General features: G+C 47.0%; 1 protein-coding gene across 1 annotated transcript in view; it reads left to right on the forward strand.

Moving 5' to 3' along the window:
• Positions 1-4,570: 4,570 nt before the first annotated feature.
• The window catches only part of RXRG (retinoid X receptor gamma), a 38,063-nt gene continuing 27,537 nt past the window's right edge, over positions 4,571-15,096 (forward strand). Inside the window, exons 1-2 of the mRNA XM_031047250.1 lie at positions 4,571-4,606; positions 4,679-4,814. Coding sequence (XP_030903110.1) covers positions 4,721-4,814 — 94 coding nt within the window. The 5' untranslated portion in view covers positions 4,571-4,606; positions 4,679-4,720. The remainder of the gene's footprint in view (positions 4,607-4,678; positions 4,815-15,096) is intronic.

Below are 15,096 nucleotides of genomic sequence, written 5' to 3' on the forward strand. Positions count from 1 at the left end.
CTCTATGCACTCTTTGGTTAAAGAGCACAACTGGGCTTTAGTCCTTTTTACAGGACTTCAGAGCAAGAGAAAGGGTAGTAAAGAATCTTTACGAAACCTCTTGATAGTTAGGCAACAAGTTTTTTCACTTCAGAGTCACTCTTCCTCACTGAAAGTATTTGGAAAACAAAGTCACTCCCATTTAGTTAAACATGTCTTTTCATGGCACAAAATTGTAAATAAAGCTGTTGTCCTAAAAGTACTACAGATACCTCAAAGGTTCCTGAGGTTCAGAAATGACATGCTCTAACAATCCTTGTGTTGTGCTGCAAACTGCAATTTGAAATTGGTTGTCCAGATGCCTGGTATAGAGCACTGCAGATAACCAGCCTGCTCTTTGTAAGGAAGCAGCTATTCCTATGTATGTGTTTCACACCAGCAGAGCCTGGATACTCTCTGAAGCTCAGGGGCTGGAGACTTGAAGCACAGCAGAAGGAGCTGACTTGAGAGATGCAGAGATGCTACTGAGTGAGGAGGGAGAGTGAAGTATCCGATGTGAGCACATCTTGTCTGCCCAGCCAAGCCAAATATTTATCACCTTTGGATTCACCATGCTGGCCGAAAAGCAAAACAGACGTGTAGTAGTGTTGGCAATCTCGGTAGGAACCTCCTGTTTGCCAGATTCTCTCTCCCTGCCCTCCCAGCAGGTGCCAGCTGGGTTTTTGTTTTCTTTCATCCTATGATCATGTTTCATCAAAGCAAGCAGTCAGGGGATGCAGAGCCCAAAGGCTTACTAAAATTAGGCCTGATCTTTGGTCCTGTTTGTAAGTTGTTTCTAGGCATGGTGATGTCTGACATACAGACTGGCTAAAATCAGGGTTTGCAAGTCCTAAGTGCAACTATGCTTGTATTATTGTTTGCAAAGTCCTTTGGAGCAGCTCTGTGCCTGTTAGAACAAAACAGCAGCACACAGTGAAATAGGTTTCAACATAGACCAAGCAACCTACTCTATCAAACTAGCTGACAAAGGAGAATCATGGGAGAAACACAGTGACTGTGATTTTGACACAATCGTACCATGTTCATACAGTCCTCATGACTCAATACTGTGGAGTTCTCTCGGCCTTGTGCAGTGAGAGTGCAGTAAGTACTCTCACTGTGGAGATCTCTCGGCCTTGTGCAAAAGCAATGAATGAAGAAGATGCTAAGTTCTCGTTAAGTTATATGTGGCTTGAACAAATACTTTAGGTTGAAAGTAGTGGTTTGTGTTTTAGTGGGTCTGGATCTTGATAGATCTTCTCTTTCCCCTTCTTTCTATCAGAGCTACTTAAATAGCAGTGGTTAACAGGGAGAAATTAGGAACAGCAGTTCAAAACCCAAAGTAGACTAGCGTAGGTATTTGGAATGCCTGTATGAAATACCTTCAAAGAGGTGACGAATATACAGCAGAAGCAAGGAGGGAGTGAAAAGCGTATTTTGTGTCTGTTTTTACACTTAGCTCATGTGTGGTTTTGAAAGAAGAGGAACTGCTGATGTTGTGTGTCTGGTTTGGCTGATTGCCTAACATGCCATGGAAATCAGTGTCTATTGGTAGTGGCATTACCATATCTGGGCTAGAAAAGCATTAGTTCAGTGCTGCACCTGAATTAAATAATTATCCTAACTCTGATCTGCTCCTTGGGCAAAAAAATTTGATCTGGTTCAGGTCTTTATGAAGACCTGGATGGCCAGCAGTGCTCTGCTGGGCCTGTGCTCAATCTGCCTGCTGCAAAATAGGCTCTTAAATAGCATGAGCCAAGGTGAAGCCAATCTCATTTTGCAGCAGCCTGGGTACACCCAAGATATTCCTCTGGTGCAGAGTGCTTTGTTTTCCTTTACCTGCTGCATGGTGTCCCCAGTATGCTGCAGCTTATGAGAAAGAAGGCGGTGTAAGGGATGCCCCAACATGGGCATGGAACTCTGGTCTAGGATATTCTTGTGGGAGCTGAAGAGGTGCAAGTTCAAAATAAATGAAAGAAGGTGATTCTCTACTCTTCATTCACCTGTCCTCAAGAATGCTCTTCTCAGCAGCTCTCTCCCTCCCAGGGAGACAAAGGGGAAATCATGGTGGCAGCTCTGGCTTGGGGTAAGGGCCAGCTTCTGGAATGGACTTCTCCTAGACTGTTTGTAGCTTTATAGGCCAAACTCAAATTCTTAAACTTCACCAGAAAACAAATTGTCAATCAGGCTTAATGAGCACACTCCCAGGAAGCTTTGACTATGGAAGTCTACAGCCTCTCATTTGATGAACAGACAACAGCATTTTTTTTCCTTCTAACAAGGTTTCCTTAGAAATGGATCTACTGCTGAATCCCAAGTCTGCCTGCCATATTCGGGGGGACATCTGGCGTAAATTCTTCATTATTAGATTACATTAGTTGCAGCAATAATCATTCACATGGGATTATTACATCCAAGCTTGTCTCATTGCCTTTATCCTTTCACACATTGTCTTTCCTGGTTCCCCTTCAAAGGGCTGTTGTGAGTCTGTGTTGGAGCAAAAAATAAACTTGTTAGTAATTTATGCATCATTTCCTCCAGTCACATGTATTTAGAGAAAGATCAATACGAAATAATAAGGAAGTGGGTGGGTATTGTCACCGTGGGGCTGAAATAATTCCTTTGGTATTACTGTAAATCCTTCCCTCACATATGAAAACCTGCAGTCCTGTCCATCATTAGCTTATTTTGCTAGACTCTATCAACAGAACACTGTTTTGGCTCCTTTGTGTGCTTGCACTCTTCATGTCCTGCTACTTCTGTTCACAGCTACACAAAGTGGTTTGAGTGGAGGTTTAAGGTTTTGAAATAGCAGTTTTTCATAGCCCTTCTTCTGGTTCCTGTCCTGTAATTAAAGCCATGCCACCTAACACTGGAGATTTGTTTCTGGAGCGGTTCCATGCTCTGGTAGCTGCTGTGGTATGTTAGGTCTGAGAAAGGGAAAGGGATAGCAAGCGGGATCCAAGCACCATAGTTCATGGCACAGAAATCTTGCTGTCTGTGGGAACTGGGGAGGCGAACCTGAGTGGATCACAAAGGTCAATGTCAGGCTTGAGAGGATCTGGGGTCCCTGACTACTGATCTGACTGGTGGACAGCCCTTCCTGGGTAAAAACAGAAAAAAAATGAAGAGTTTGGATCAATCTTGCCCATGGCAGTGTAAGGATGTAAGAGGGGCAATACTCGTGGGGAGAAGAGACAGCAGACAGAGCATGCTGTAGTTCTATGGCTCCTAAGGAGGCCCAGAGTTGATGTCACAGAGTATCTTTCCATGTCTCTTTTCTTGCCTCCTGGTTCCAATCCAAACTACCCTGCAGGCTTTCAGCTCCATGAGAACTTGAATTTGAGGTATTTGTTGCAATTGCTGGTTAAGAATTTCCTGAAAGTGCAAGAAAAATCAAACTGTCAGTTCAGCACCATTGCTAGCCCTATGGCTGTTTCTCTGGTGGTAGATGTCCCAGCAGTTGGCACTGATGTGGAAGGAGCTGTGGGGCTCACTTTGGCTTTAGCAATGCTCTGTCTTCTGATCTGAGGGGATTACAGCAATGCGAAGTCTCCAATTTCTGAAAGTCTCTGGAAGAAGTCTTGCAATCACTCCACCCTGGGACTCTGTGTGTTTTGTTGCTGTAAATGTAGAGAAATCTGTGAGAGGGAGGCAGTTAAAAACCCCTAGCAGGTCTGACTTGCATCCCAGAGCAATATTCTTTGTGCAGTTGTGCTGGGCTGGGCAGCACACAATGTTCTGGATAGGACAGAGAAGTCAGAGCGATCCTGCCCTCCACAACCCTGATGATGTTGACACAGCCTGAAGGGGAACACAGAGGAGACAAGATCCTGAGATTATCAGTGCAGACTGGGGGGAGGAATGTCATTTGCTTGTAGCTCTTCTCCATCAGGACTGGCAGAATTCAGACATGGAGAGAAGGTACAAGCAGACACCCATGCACAGTTTGTGAGTCTAACAGAGATAAAGAAGCTCAGGAGCGAAGCCAGAGGCTCTAACTTCAGCACAAGAAAAACTGGTCACAGGACTAGCTGTGTGTCTTCTGAAAGCCTTCTAGAGACATGGGTCTGTCCAGGTCATCTGCAAGCACTAGTGCCGCTGCTCAGGAATGCATACAGGACATTGCTCCCTTGTCACCTGCCCCACAGTCCTCACTCAGATTCAGTGAGGCAAAATCCAGCTACGCGTGGTCTCCACTGGAGTCCAGTGGTGATGTGGCTAACACTACCACTTTCTTGATAGCAAAGTTTGTTGTCAAATAGCGTGGGTAGGCTTGCAGATGACAGAAGAAAGACCAACTGTCACAGAGAAGGAGGAAAGCAGATCTAAAATTGATGTTCAGAGAGGAGGACAGTTGTTTGCTTGGTTTAATTCCTTAGGAGCTGGAATTAGAAAAGAAATCACTTCCAAGAGACACCTTCCAGCACAGGCATTTCAGACCAACTCCTTTGCCTTACAGGGCCTTTCCCAGGCAGCCTGTACAGCCAGCCCTCCCCCTTGGCATTGCAACATCTCCCGCTTTCCAAAGAGAGAGGAGCCCAAACAGCAAACACAGGAAACCCCAGCCCCGGTCAAGGTCTGGGAGGTAAATTTGTAACTTAGGACACATTGAGAGGATGCTTCTTTGTAACATGTAAACAGTCATTTCTTCCTTCAGCAGGGCAGCACGGCTGAGACAGCTGATCCCAAACCTCCCTTCATGGTTGAGTCTGCTGAAGAGACAGGACACAGGCTGGAGATGCAGCCGGGCACACAGGCTTATTCCCTGGAGATGGGCTCCTTCCCTCACTTCTGTAAGTCCTTTCCATGCCCCTGTGCAGATTGGCTGTGCTGGGCAGCAGTGCAGGCTCAGCTGCGGGCCGGGCAGCTGCACAGAGGGGTAGCAGACAGCGCTGTGGCCATTGCCAAGAGCCAGAGGGGTTGCCCGAGCTTCTGGGCATGCTACTGCTACAGGAATAGGTGCCGGCTGAACAGAGCCTTTATGGGAGTGTAGCACTGTGCTGTGCTCTCCATTGCAGGAGAGAAAGTTCAGTTTGGACACTGGGAAAAGCTATTTCACAGGAGTGGCAGCTTTGTCTCTGATTTGATTTGGGACAGGAAGCCGGGCAACGTGAGCTTGATAGGTCTCTTCCAGACCTGTTTTCTATGAGTCTGTGCTTTCCTCCTGCAATGGAGGGAAAGAAAAGTATTCAGAGTGTGGAAAGGGATACTGTATTTACGGGTGAGGGTTGTGATGCTGTATACTAAAGGTGTTCTGGGGATCAGCTTATAAAAGTTAATAAAAGACAGTGGAAGATACATGTTAAGCTAGTCAATAATTTTCCATGGGAATACTACTTTTTAAAAGTGATTTTCCTTCAAAAACTCTCCCTGGGTAAATACTGATTTTGTCAAATATATTTAATATGTGTGTGTGTGTACAGAGTGAAAGAATTCCAGTGGGAAAATGCTATAATTGTCTAATTAATTTCAGATCACTTTGGACCTAGTTTGGGTTTTGACCTGACCCAATGTGTTTTGACCTGTCCCAGTGTTTCGCTACTTCTGCTGCATATGAGCATATATGTATGAAATATCGTGATGAAAAGGAATATATTTACCTTTTTATATTTCCAAGTCACAAAAAGTTTTAAGCAGCAGCTTCTCTTGCTGCTTTCTTGGTAAATATGTCACATATCCATATCTATATAAAGTTTGATTAGTATCAGCTGATACAGTATTTGTCTGATTCCTGTACATCAGGTAAACCAGTGGCAGAACACGAATTGATCCAGTCAGATCCAAAGTAACTTTTGCACCAGGGGTTGAGCCCTGGGAATTGAAACCCAGCTGTCTTGAGCAGATCAGAGGGCTGGAGGGACTGTAGAGAGGGCAGGGATTGCTCCCAGAAGACCAGGAGATGTTAACTGGGTGCAAACAGGTAGGCAGCTGATAAGGTAGCAGGCAGTAGGTAAGCATTAGCTGGCTCTAGATTGGGCTTGCAGTGAAATTGCTTTCTCTTTCTCTCTGTGTCCCTCCAATCTGTTGCACAGACCATGGTTAGTACATTTCCATGTTGGCAGAACCCACGTCGTAACTGAGACATGGAGGAATCATTGTGTCCTGGGTTCAGCAGTAGCAGTTGTTTTACTCCTTATTAGCTGGTGCAGTGCTGTGTTTTTGACTTTCAGTCTGGGAACAGTGCTGATAATGCCGATGTTTTTAGTTGCTGCTCAGTAATGTTTAGTCTGACCAAGGACTTTGTGAGTCTCATGCTCTGCCAGGGAGGAGGGGAAGCCAGGAAGAAGCAGACACAGGATTCCTGGCTCAAATTAACCAAGGAGCTATTCCACACCACAGCACATCATGCCCACTATAAAAACTGGGGGCAGTTACCCGGAAGGGCTAGATCACTGCTCGGGTCCTGCTGGGTATTGGTTGGCAGGTGGTGAGCAGTTGTATTCTCTTCCCTTGTTATTTCCCTTATCATTATTATTATTGGTGGCAGCAGTAGTGATTTGTGTTATACCTTAGCTACCTGAGTGCTCTTTCCTCAGCCCATGGGAGTTACATTCTCCTCCCCAACCCTCTGGGAGCAGGGGGGGAAAGGGGGGGAGTGAGTGAGTGACTACGTGGTTCTGAGTTACTGACTTGACTTAAACCACGACACACTGTAAGTTTCAAAAATCTATTAATTTTTTTCTTTTTGTAAGTACTCCAGACCCTCAAAACACCTGACTCTAAAGTGCTCCCAGGGTAAAACTCCATCAGTTCTGGAAGATTCTCCAGCTTTTTACTGGGGTGACTCACTTTGTACATGAGAAACTGCCAGCAAATGCCTGGATGCTCACAGCTCTGTTTCTTACAGAAACCTGGACAGATAGGTGTGTATGGAAGTAAAGGACAGAGATGAAATTATGTTCTAGTCTCAGAGATCTAAAAAGGCAATCTGGGTCATGAGAGCCAGAAAGGCATCCATCCCACCAGCCTTCTCTCATCCCTCAGGACAAAGGAAGGCTGCATAAGACCTCTGCCTGGGGCTCAACCTCAGACTGAGTTTCAGTCCTAGTTCTCAAGCTCTGTCGTCTGGAAGTGATCTGCAAAGGATTTGCCACCAGCTGTAGCCAACAGAGCCCAGAGTGGAAGTCTAGCATGTGCTGCCAAAATCAGCTTGCAGGTACTCACAGGTTAGACCCCTCCACTCTGCATCTGTCAATAAAGCGAGCATCCTTCGCATCCTGACTTTTCCCAGCTGACCTTTTTAAGCACGGTTGCAGGTTCTGCCCAGTCTTCCCTTTGACAGATCTGAAGATTTATTCTGAACTTTGCGGAGGCAATTGGTTTATGGGAGAGATCAGCAACCTTTCATGGGTGCAGGGCTGGCTTGCCTTTCTGTTCTTCAAAGACAAGCTCACGCACACCTGAAACACTTGGAGGGAGCTGGGAGAAGCTGCCTTTACAATGGATGAGGTGGCCCCCTTCAGACAGGGTACTTGGAGGTAGCTTTTGCATGAGAAAGAAACTTCTTCATTGAAGTCAGGGAGCTGGCAAATCAGAGGAGACTGAAACAATGGGAACAAATTCTACTGCAATTTTGTGTAACTCCAGTGACATTCTAGGGATAAGACTTTCTTGCTGGGCCTACTCCTTCCAGCACAGAGGAGACAGTAAAAGCCCTTAGATTATCTGATAATGAGTTTTCTCCTAGGCTAGACCTAGAGTGCTGTAGTAGGCATTACTGCAGTAACAACAGTAGTGAAAAGGGTGGGGGTTGTTCTTTGAAAGTGTTTTGAGTTCTCCTCTTGATCTACACTTCAGCTGAAAACGCAAGTTGGGCTGCCCAAGGGCTTTTTTACTCAGAGGGTGAAGCTAGAGGGGGGTTTGGAGTTAGAAGCATCTTCTCTTGCTGTAGAGAAGTAGCTTACTGGGGCCTTTCAGGAGTTGAGCTGAAAGTCATCACTAGGTATGTGGTACTCTGCTCTTCCCATAAGTCTCTTGCTTGTGCTGAGCAATAGCCTATTGCTAAGCAGGAGGTGCATCGCTAGGGAGGCGTGCTGGGCTGCCTTTGAGACGGGGGAGGATGGAGGGCAGGGTGATATCTCAAGGTTCATCCACATGTGACAGTAATGGCAGAGGGGAAATCTCTGGGAAACTGCAGTAATGCAATAAATTAGAGCAAACCTGAATGTTCCAGGATCAGCATGTAGGGAGGCAATGTAGTGGAGCAGTGCATTGCTGTGCCCTGCATCACATAGGTGTGCACCAGAAAAAGCCAAGTAGCACCATAGTGGCTCTGATGTGCCAAGATGTTAGTGCCTGCTCTGGCCTTGAGTTGGTGGCTGCTGAGCACAGCTCTGTCCTGAGATGGGCCCTCCTTCCTGTTGGTTTTCTGCAGTGCTCTTGATTGCTTTCTTGTCATGGCTTTTCAGTAGGAAGCCTTTGACATTATTCTAGCAGAAATTGCTCTCACCTTGGCTTGCCTCTTCTGCACTTTTCCCAGAAACATTGTTGGATCCTGAACAAGACATTTTGGCGCCATGTCCTGGATGGCCCATTACGTGTGAGGGGTGTCAGAGGTGTTAGCTGTGGTGTGAGGAGGCCAGGCTGCCTCCATGCCCAACTGTCAGAAGTCCTATGCTGTCTGGAGTTGTACAAGGGCTTTAGCTATAATTTTTGGCATGAGTTACCTTACTGTATTTATATATATATATTTATTATTACAATAAAGCATCTATTTTCAGTGCTTTGAAGAAGAGAATCATTACACTGCAAATCTAGTTGCAGAAGCTGTGTTCAGAGGCTGAGGGAGACTTGGGGGTGGATTCTCTTCTAGTTGGCAACAACCCTGCTGGGCTTGAGGGCATGAAGTTGAAGTGCACAAGCAATCTGCGTCTCCTAAAAACAAACAAGATCTGAGTTTGCAGTCCCTCAGCACCCTGGGGAGTATGTGATGTGTCTGCTGCAACCCAGAGTAAATGAAATCAGCTAGGGAGTTTGGCTGTTTTGGGGTGCAGGCTCACTCTTTTCCTCTTGGGTCCATCTGCTTAGGATCCCCATGATACCTGGGAATAAAGGGTTAACATTGTGCCTGCTTGCTTAAGCAGTGACTGTGCTTAGTGAAGCAGAACTATAGGAGTCAAAGTTGCTAGAATAGTGAAGCAGAATGGTAGCTAAAAGAAAGGCATCAGAGGAAAGATGGCCTGGGCTAAGTGCTGGGGCACATACTTTCTGGTCCTTGGCATACACAGGAGCCAGCAAGGTTATAGGAGGATACAGCAGTGTTTTCGGAGGAAGGCTGCCCCTGTGTCAGGCTGGCCCTGGGGGCAGTGAAGGAGTTAAAGCCCAGCCGTTCTGCCCAATCAGTCTGGTTTGCCTGTAATAACCAATTAACAAAGTGTAATTGTGCAAATCCATATGTGGCAGTAATTACCAGAGAGATTAATGGATTCCTTCCTTTCTAAGCAGACCACACCACAGCTTGCCAGTCCCCCCACCACCTGAAAGGACTTGGTGAGGGGGGAAAGCAGGAGCTGCTCTTCCCTGGACACTGTGATGCAGCCAAGCAGACAGGGAGGCCCTGGGGGGACTGTCCGGTACTTGTTTAAATACTCCTTTTCATCTTCCTGAATTTCCTTACATACAGTTCGCTGCTCCCCGGCTCAGACGCGGCCTCCTGAGGACAGTTCGTGCCCAGCCTGCCGGGTCCGGGCTCCCGTGTCCCTGCCCTCCCCATTGTCCATTCATTCCCTGCTCCCCTTTCCCCTGTTTAGCACTAATTGCTGCAGAATATGGCGTTTGTTTGCCCTTTTCTTTTGTAGCTTTGTTATTTTTGTTGCAATGGGTAATCCGGCAAACTGTTAAAGGCATACACAAAGCGAGGAGGGGACAGCAGGGTGCTCGGGGAAGGTTTTCAAGCCAGGCAGTGGGGTTGCATCTGTGGGATGGCAGATTGCAGGCAGACTGGGCCAGACACATCCTTTAGGATGGGTTTTCTTAGGGTTATATGGCCACAGAATACAGTAAATATTTCCCCCTCCAAATGCTGTGGGTGGGGAAACAGGGCCCTGAGCCCTGCTGAGGAAGAAGGGGGTGCATTTGTGGACCTGTCCCCTGGCAAGTCACCACCTGGGCAGCACAGACTTCTCCATAGTTGCACCTTGAGCACTTGAGATGCAAAACTGCCTGTCCCACTTGGCAGCCTTGTCCAGCCTTGTCCCCACATCACACGTGGATCTGAGCCCTGCTGACCCATGGTGCGGAGGGAGCTGGGAAGAGCTCAGCCCTGTTTCTGAGCTGGACAATGATCCCTGCCCTGACAGATAGCTCAAGCAGAGAGTCAGCCCACGGGGCTGATGTGCTGGCTATGGAGACATCTGTCTGTGGCTGCACGCACAGGGTTGCAGGTGCCCTGGGGGTGGCTGAGCTTGCTCAGATGGGGATGGAGAATGTGGATGGGGAGCCAAAAGCCCTTTAGAACCTGGGATGGCAGGGAGTGATCACATCTCACCTCTTGCATCAAGCACCCTTGCATCCTTGCCTCCTTCTTCTTCAGGCCAAAAATAGTGATGTTGGGGGTTGAGTCTGCATCCGTGATTTTTTTTTTTTTTTTTTATTTTTTTCCCTGTGTATAGGCTGGGACTTGGGGTGGGCCAGAGCTGTGTGAGCTGGGTAAGAGCATCCCATGGGTGTAAAAAGCAGCCAGGCAGAGCCAGGCCAAAGGTCCATCTTGCAAATGGTGAATGCTTACAGGGGAAGTAGGAGCAGGGTGTGCTTGAGTGTCCTCCCTCCAGCAGGTACCTCCCAGCAGTCTCTGCCCTGAACTGTTCAGTATCTTCCATCAGTGATAACTGTGCAGGTCCAAGACCAGCTGCCCCCAAAATCTGTAGTGACATCTGCACAAACATCCCTGCAGAGCACTGGCTGGCCCTTGCACTGTTATTCTCTGGCAGTCCTCACCATGCTCATTGCATATACATCGTGATGGATGTAAATGACCTTTTTCTTACTGCTGACTTGTTACAAAGGCCAGGAATGAAGCTTCTCCAAGGGGACAGCTGTGCAAGGTGCTCAGCAGAGACATGAGCAAGGCTTTTCTCCAAGGGTAGTTACAGATGATGGGGAGGTTTTGGGAGATTCTTGCCTGGAGGTGATAGGAATGCACAGAAAGGTGCACCTTCCTGGAGGATAGGGAAAAGTGGAAAGTCTGGAGAAAGATGCTGGGTTTGGGTCTGCTTGCTCAGGATTCTGGGAGCCAGCCTGCCCCAATAACCGGGTTTCCAGCCAGAAAGATGAAATTGGACAGCTCTTGAGTATTGCAAATTGGATGTTTTTGGTTTTGGTGTTTTTTTTGTTTTGGTTTGGTTTTTTTTTGTCAGAGAGCTGTATCCATTGGTGTCAGCTGAGGCCCTTGACTCCTTCAACTCTTCTGTTTCACCTGAACGAGTATTTATCAATAATCATCTTCCCATGCTTCTGTATCATCCTAGGTTAGAGGTTATATGTGCCAAAGCATGACATGTAAACATGTCCCCTGGATCCTCTCAGCTTGTGAGAGCTTGAAGAATCCCGCATCTTGGGGGAGCAGCCCTCCTGGAAGGCTTTCCCACCTGGCACAGGTGCACAGGAGGATTCAAAGAAATACTCAGGGCACTGAGGGATGTGTCTTGCACAATTTTTGTGATGCTTGAAATGTTGGGTCTTTGCTGGCCTGGATTTCAGGCTCCAGGACCACAGGATTTAGCAGATAGCTGTGATTACAAAGCCTTATTAATGAAATAAGCCAGGGAAGACTGACACTGTGTGTGTATGTCTTGGCTCTTAAATGTCCAGAGTTTCCTGTGGGAGCAATCCTTGACCTGTGCTGATTCCCAGACTGTGCTCAGGAACCATCTGATGGACAGTGCCAGGCACTGAGTTAGCCAGCAGGATGCTGGATCATACCCTGGATTTGGTGAATTTACTGGTGTAGATTAGACTTTGGGGCTGTGCTGCTGGTCTGGAAATTTAAGACCTGAAAAGGGACTGGGCTCAAATTTTGCAACTGGGTTATGTCTAGTTAGCAGAGGAGACAGCTCTATGTTGGAGAAGCTGCCATGGGATCTTCAGGGATTTCTTGAATAAGCTGACTTAAGTCAGTGTACATCAGCACAGTGCCAATATCCAAACATGTATTGCTGTGCCCACATCATCCCATGTCTTTGCTTCTGCTGTGCAGAGGCTGCTCCTTCTGCTCAGAGGCTTGAAAGGACAGGGCCAAAACATGTGGGCAGGTGCTCACTTCTTTCTCTCCCTTTCTACTAGGGGGGAGGCAGAGAGGCAGTATTTGACAGTGCCAGCAAATGTCATTCCACATTCCTGCAAATTCTTCATGTGCTTGCTCATCACTGCTGTGCTGTCTTGGCTCCGTGTGGTGTGGTCCATGCCTGTCTTGATCTAGAGCTATTACTTTCTTTTGGACACAGGGAATTTTGTCGTGCTCCCATGGCTTTAAATACCAGTGGATTTTCCATTTGCTACAGGGGAGCATGTGGCTTTTGAGAAGATGATCTGTTTGAAAAGCAATGGAGGGCATTGATGAGGAAAGCGATGCTCCCTGTACCTGGCTCCTTACCTGCCCCTAGGCTGCACAGGGAGGCGAAGGGTTTTAAATAGTTTCGGTAGGGAAACACTAAGAGAAACTGATCTCATGGGAGAATATTTTGGCTGAGTTTGACATTGTGTTAGTCTCCCTTCATCTGCCACTGGAAAGTTAGTCCCAGGGGATGGACAGCTGCTATAAAAGATGAGAGAGATGTAACTATCCGTTAAAGGCAAAGAAATGGTTTAGTCATCTGAATGTCAAACAAATCAGGGTGGCAGAGTCTTGAACTGATGTTGGTTGGATCTATAAGGAGATGATCACAAAATGAACCTGTTGGTTTTCTGTGAAGTGGAAGTCTGCATGGCTTAGGGGACATATAAAGAGTGGAGTTGTCTGAACCATTAGTGGAACCAGAGGCAGTGAGAGCTGAGGTGAGGTCTTTGTATCCCCTTTCTTCTGTTTTTTTTTTTACAGCTCATTAATGAGGGGTATGTTTATGCTTCAGTTCATCTTAAATGCATTTTGTACCTCGTGCTTGGACAGCAAGACTTGATAGTGCTTCATTTCTTCTGGTTGCCATGCCTAGGCTGTTTCTCTGGATCTGGTATTTGTGAAGAGGCTGTATAGGTATGTGTTGTGCAGCATGGCATCAAACAGGGAGTGTCTGCACAAAAATGTGGTCTGGTTTATTGTTGGGGGGGTCCGTGTTTTCCACCCCCTGGTGACTCAGAGGTGTTACAGATATGAGCTGGAGGCTTGCAGTGTGCCGGGTTGCTGTATTAATAGCGCTAGCCCGGGGTTGCCGGATCACAATATTTGTTCCAGGACTTGCCTGAAACTCGGTATTGCTCAGGAGAGCCATCCCCAGGAAGATCATATCATTACAGAAACCCATCTGTGCATCAGAGACAGCAAAGCACTGGGAAACCTACCTCTCCATCTTCCAAGCAGACACACGTTGGTTTTAGCAGTAATTTTGATTTCTCTTACTGCTCTCCTTGCTATGATTTTGTTTCTTTTCTCTCTTACCTAATGGAATGGAAAGCTACTAGGCTGAAATCTACTAAAAAATGGTTAATGAGCCAGTGGTGTCAGCAAAAGTGAAGTGGAGGTGGGATCCAGGTGAGCTGCCTGGCTCCTGAGGAGCTGCAAGCATCCTATGAAAAGGCAGCAGCCCCACTATACCCCTGTGGCGTATTGAAAATGTCTCGTTGACTGGAGCAAGGACTAAACTATGAAGACTGCTTGGGAAGTGCTGACTGAAGCTTGCCTAGGCAATATGTTAGATGTGACTTTTGGGCCCTTGGTCCAGATCAAAAGCTCTGTGGCCATGTGATGCAAAGTGCTAACTGGTGTAAATGCCTTCAGCTTCAGAGCTCTTTAAGGAATAGTAATGGGCCAACTTGATAAAGCAGGATTTTTCCAGATACACTGGCTGCCAGAGAGCAGATTGCATTGTAAACGGAAAAGTGCAGGAGAGACAGGAACAATTCAGTGAAAACTGGAGCTGTTGCTGTGGCATTAATGTGACAGTGTGCAGCCAGATGCTTGCACCAGATCCAGGCAGTGCTCAGTGGAGAAATGCACTGTGAGAAAGCTTGAAGTTGTGACCTTGCTGGCTTGGAGAGGACATGGGTTAGAAATCCAAAGGTATGTGCTGATCTCCAGTCTCTCACTGCAGGATCAGAGGGGTCTGAGATGAGGTGTGTTAAGGTAGAGGTCAGCCTTCTGAGCTTCCAGGGCCAGGCTACTGTGGCTGTGACCTCAGGGACTGGGCTGTGGCTGGTGATGGCTACTGTGCCCTCAGACATGAAGGTATTGGTACTAGGTCCTGATGTGAAGCGGTTTCTGTTGGATGCCTCCAATTCTTCCTCCCCTGAGAAAGGTGCTACTTAGAGCAGAAATAACCCCTGTTACCTTGAACTCCAAGATATCTGCGTTTGCCTGTCTGGTATAAATAGACCATCTAAGGCAGCTGCATGTGATGGAGATTGACAGGTTGTCTCTGGAGTTTTGCACTTGCTGAAGCAGGAAGAAATGTAAAAGCATGAACACGGGGATGCACAAAGTGAGAGTAGCAGCAAAGCCCCAGCTACACAACAGACTGTAGCATTTTCCGTGGGAGGATGCAGGTGAAAGGCCTTTGTGGCCTTGTGCAGAGCAGTGCTGTAACAAGACTTTCCAGACCCTGTGTTGAGCTCTGGTGGCTGTCATGCAAGGTCCAATGCAAGGCCCAGCAAATACTTTATGTGGCTGGGCTGTCCCCTGTCAGCTGTGTGCCATCCAGCTCAGGCCCATTCCAAGGAATATAGTCTGCTCACAGAAATCTAGGTTTCCCAGCAAAAGAGAATGACAAATAGAGGAGGATCCAGAAGGAAAATATATAAAAATAAAGGCTCTTTGAAATGACTTCTGCAGTGAAAGGTGAAGGAACTGAATTTCACTGAGGTCTTTTGTTTCTGGGTAGTCAGAGAAGCCCTGAAATGAGTAGGGTTTTTTTGTGACTAAGATGTTGG

Source organism: Melopsittacus undulatus, chromosome 6 (genome assembly GCF_012275295.1).
Source record: "Melopsittacus undulatus isolate bMelUnd1 chromosome 6, bMelUnd1.mat.Z, whole genome shotgun sequence".
Taxonomy (NCBI): Eukaryota; Metazoa; Chordata; class Aves; order Psittaciformes; family Psittaculidae; genus Melopsittacus; species Melopsittacus undulatus.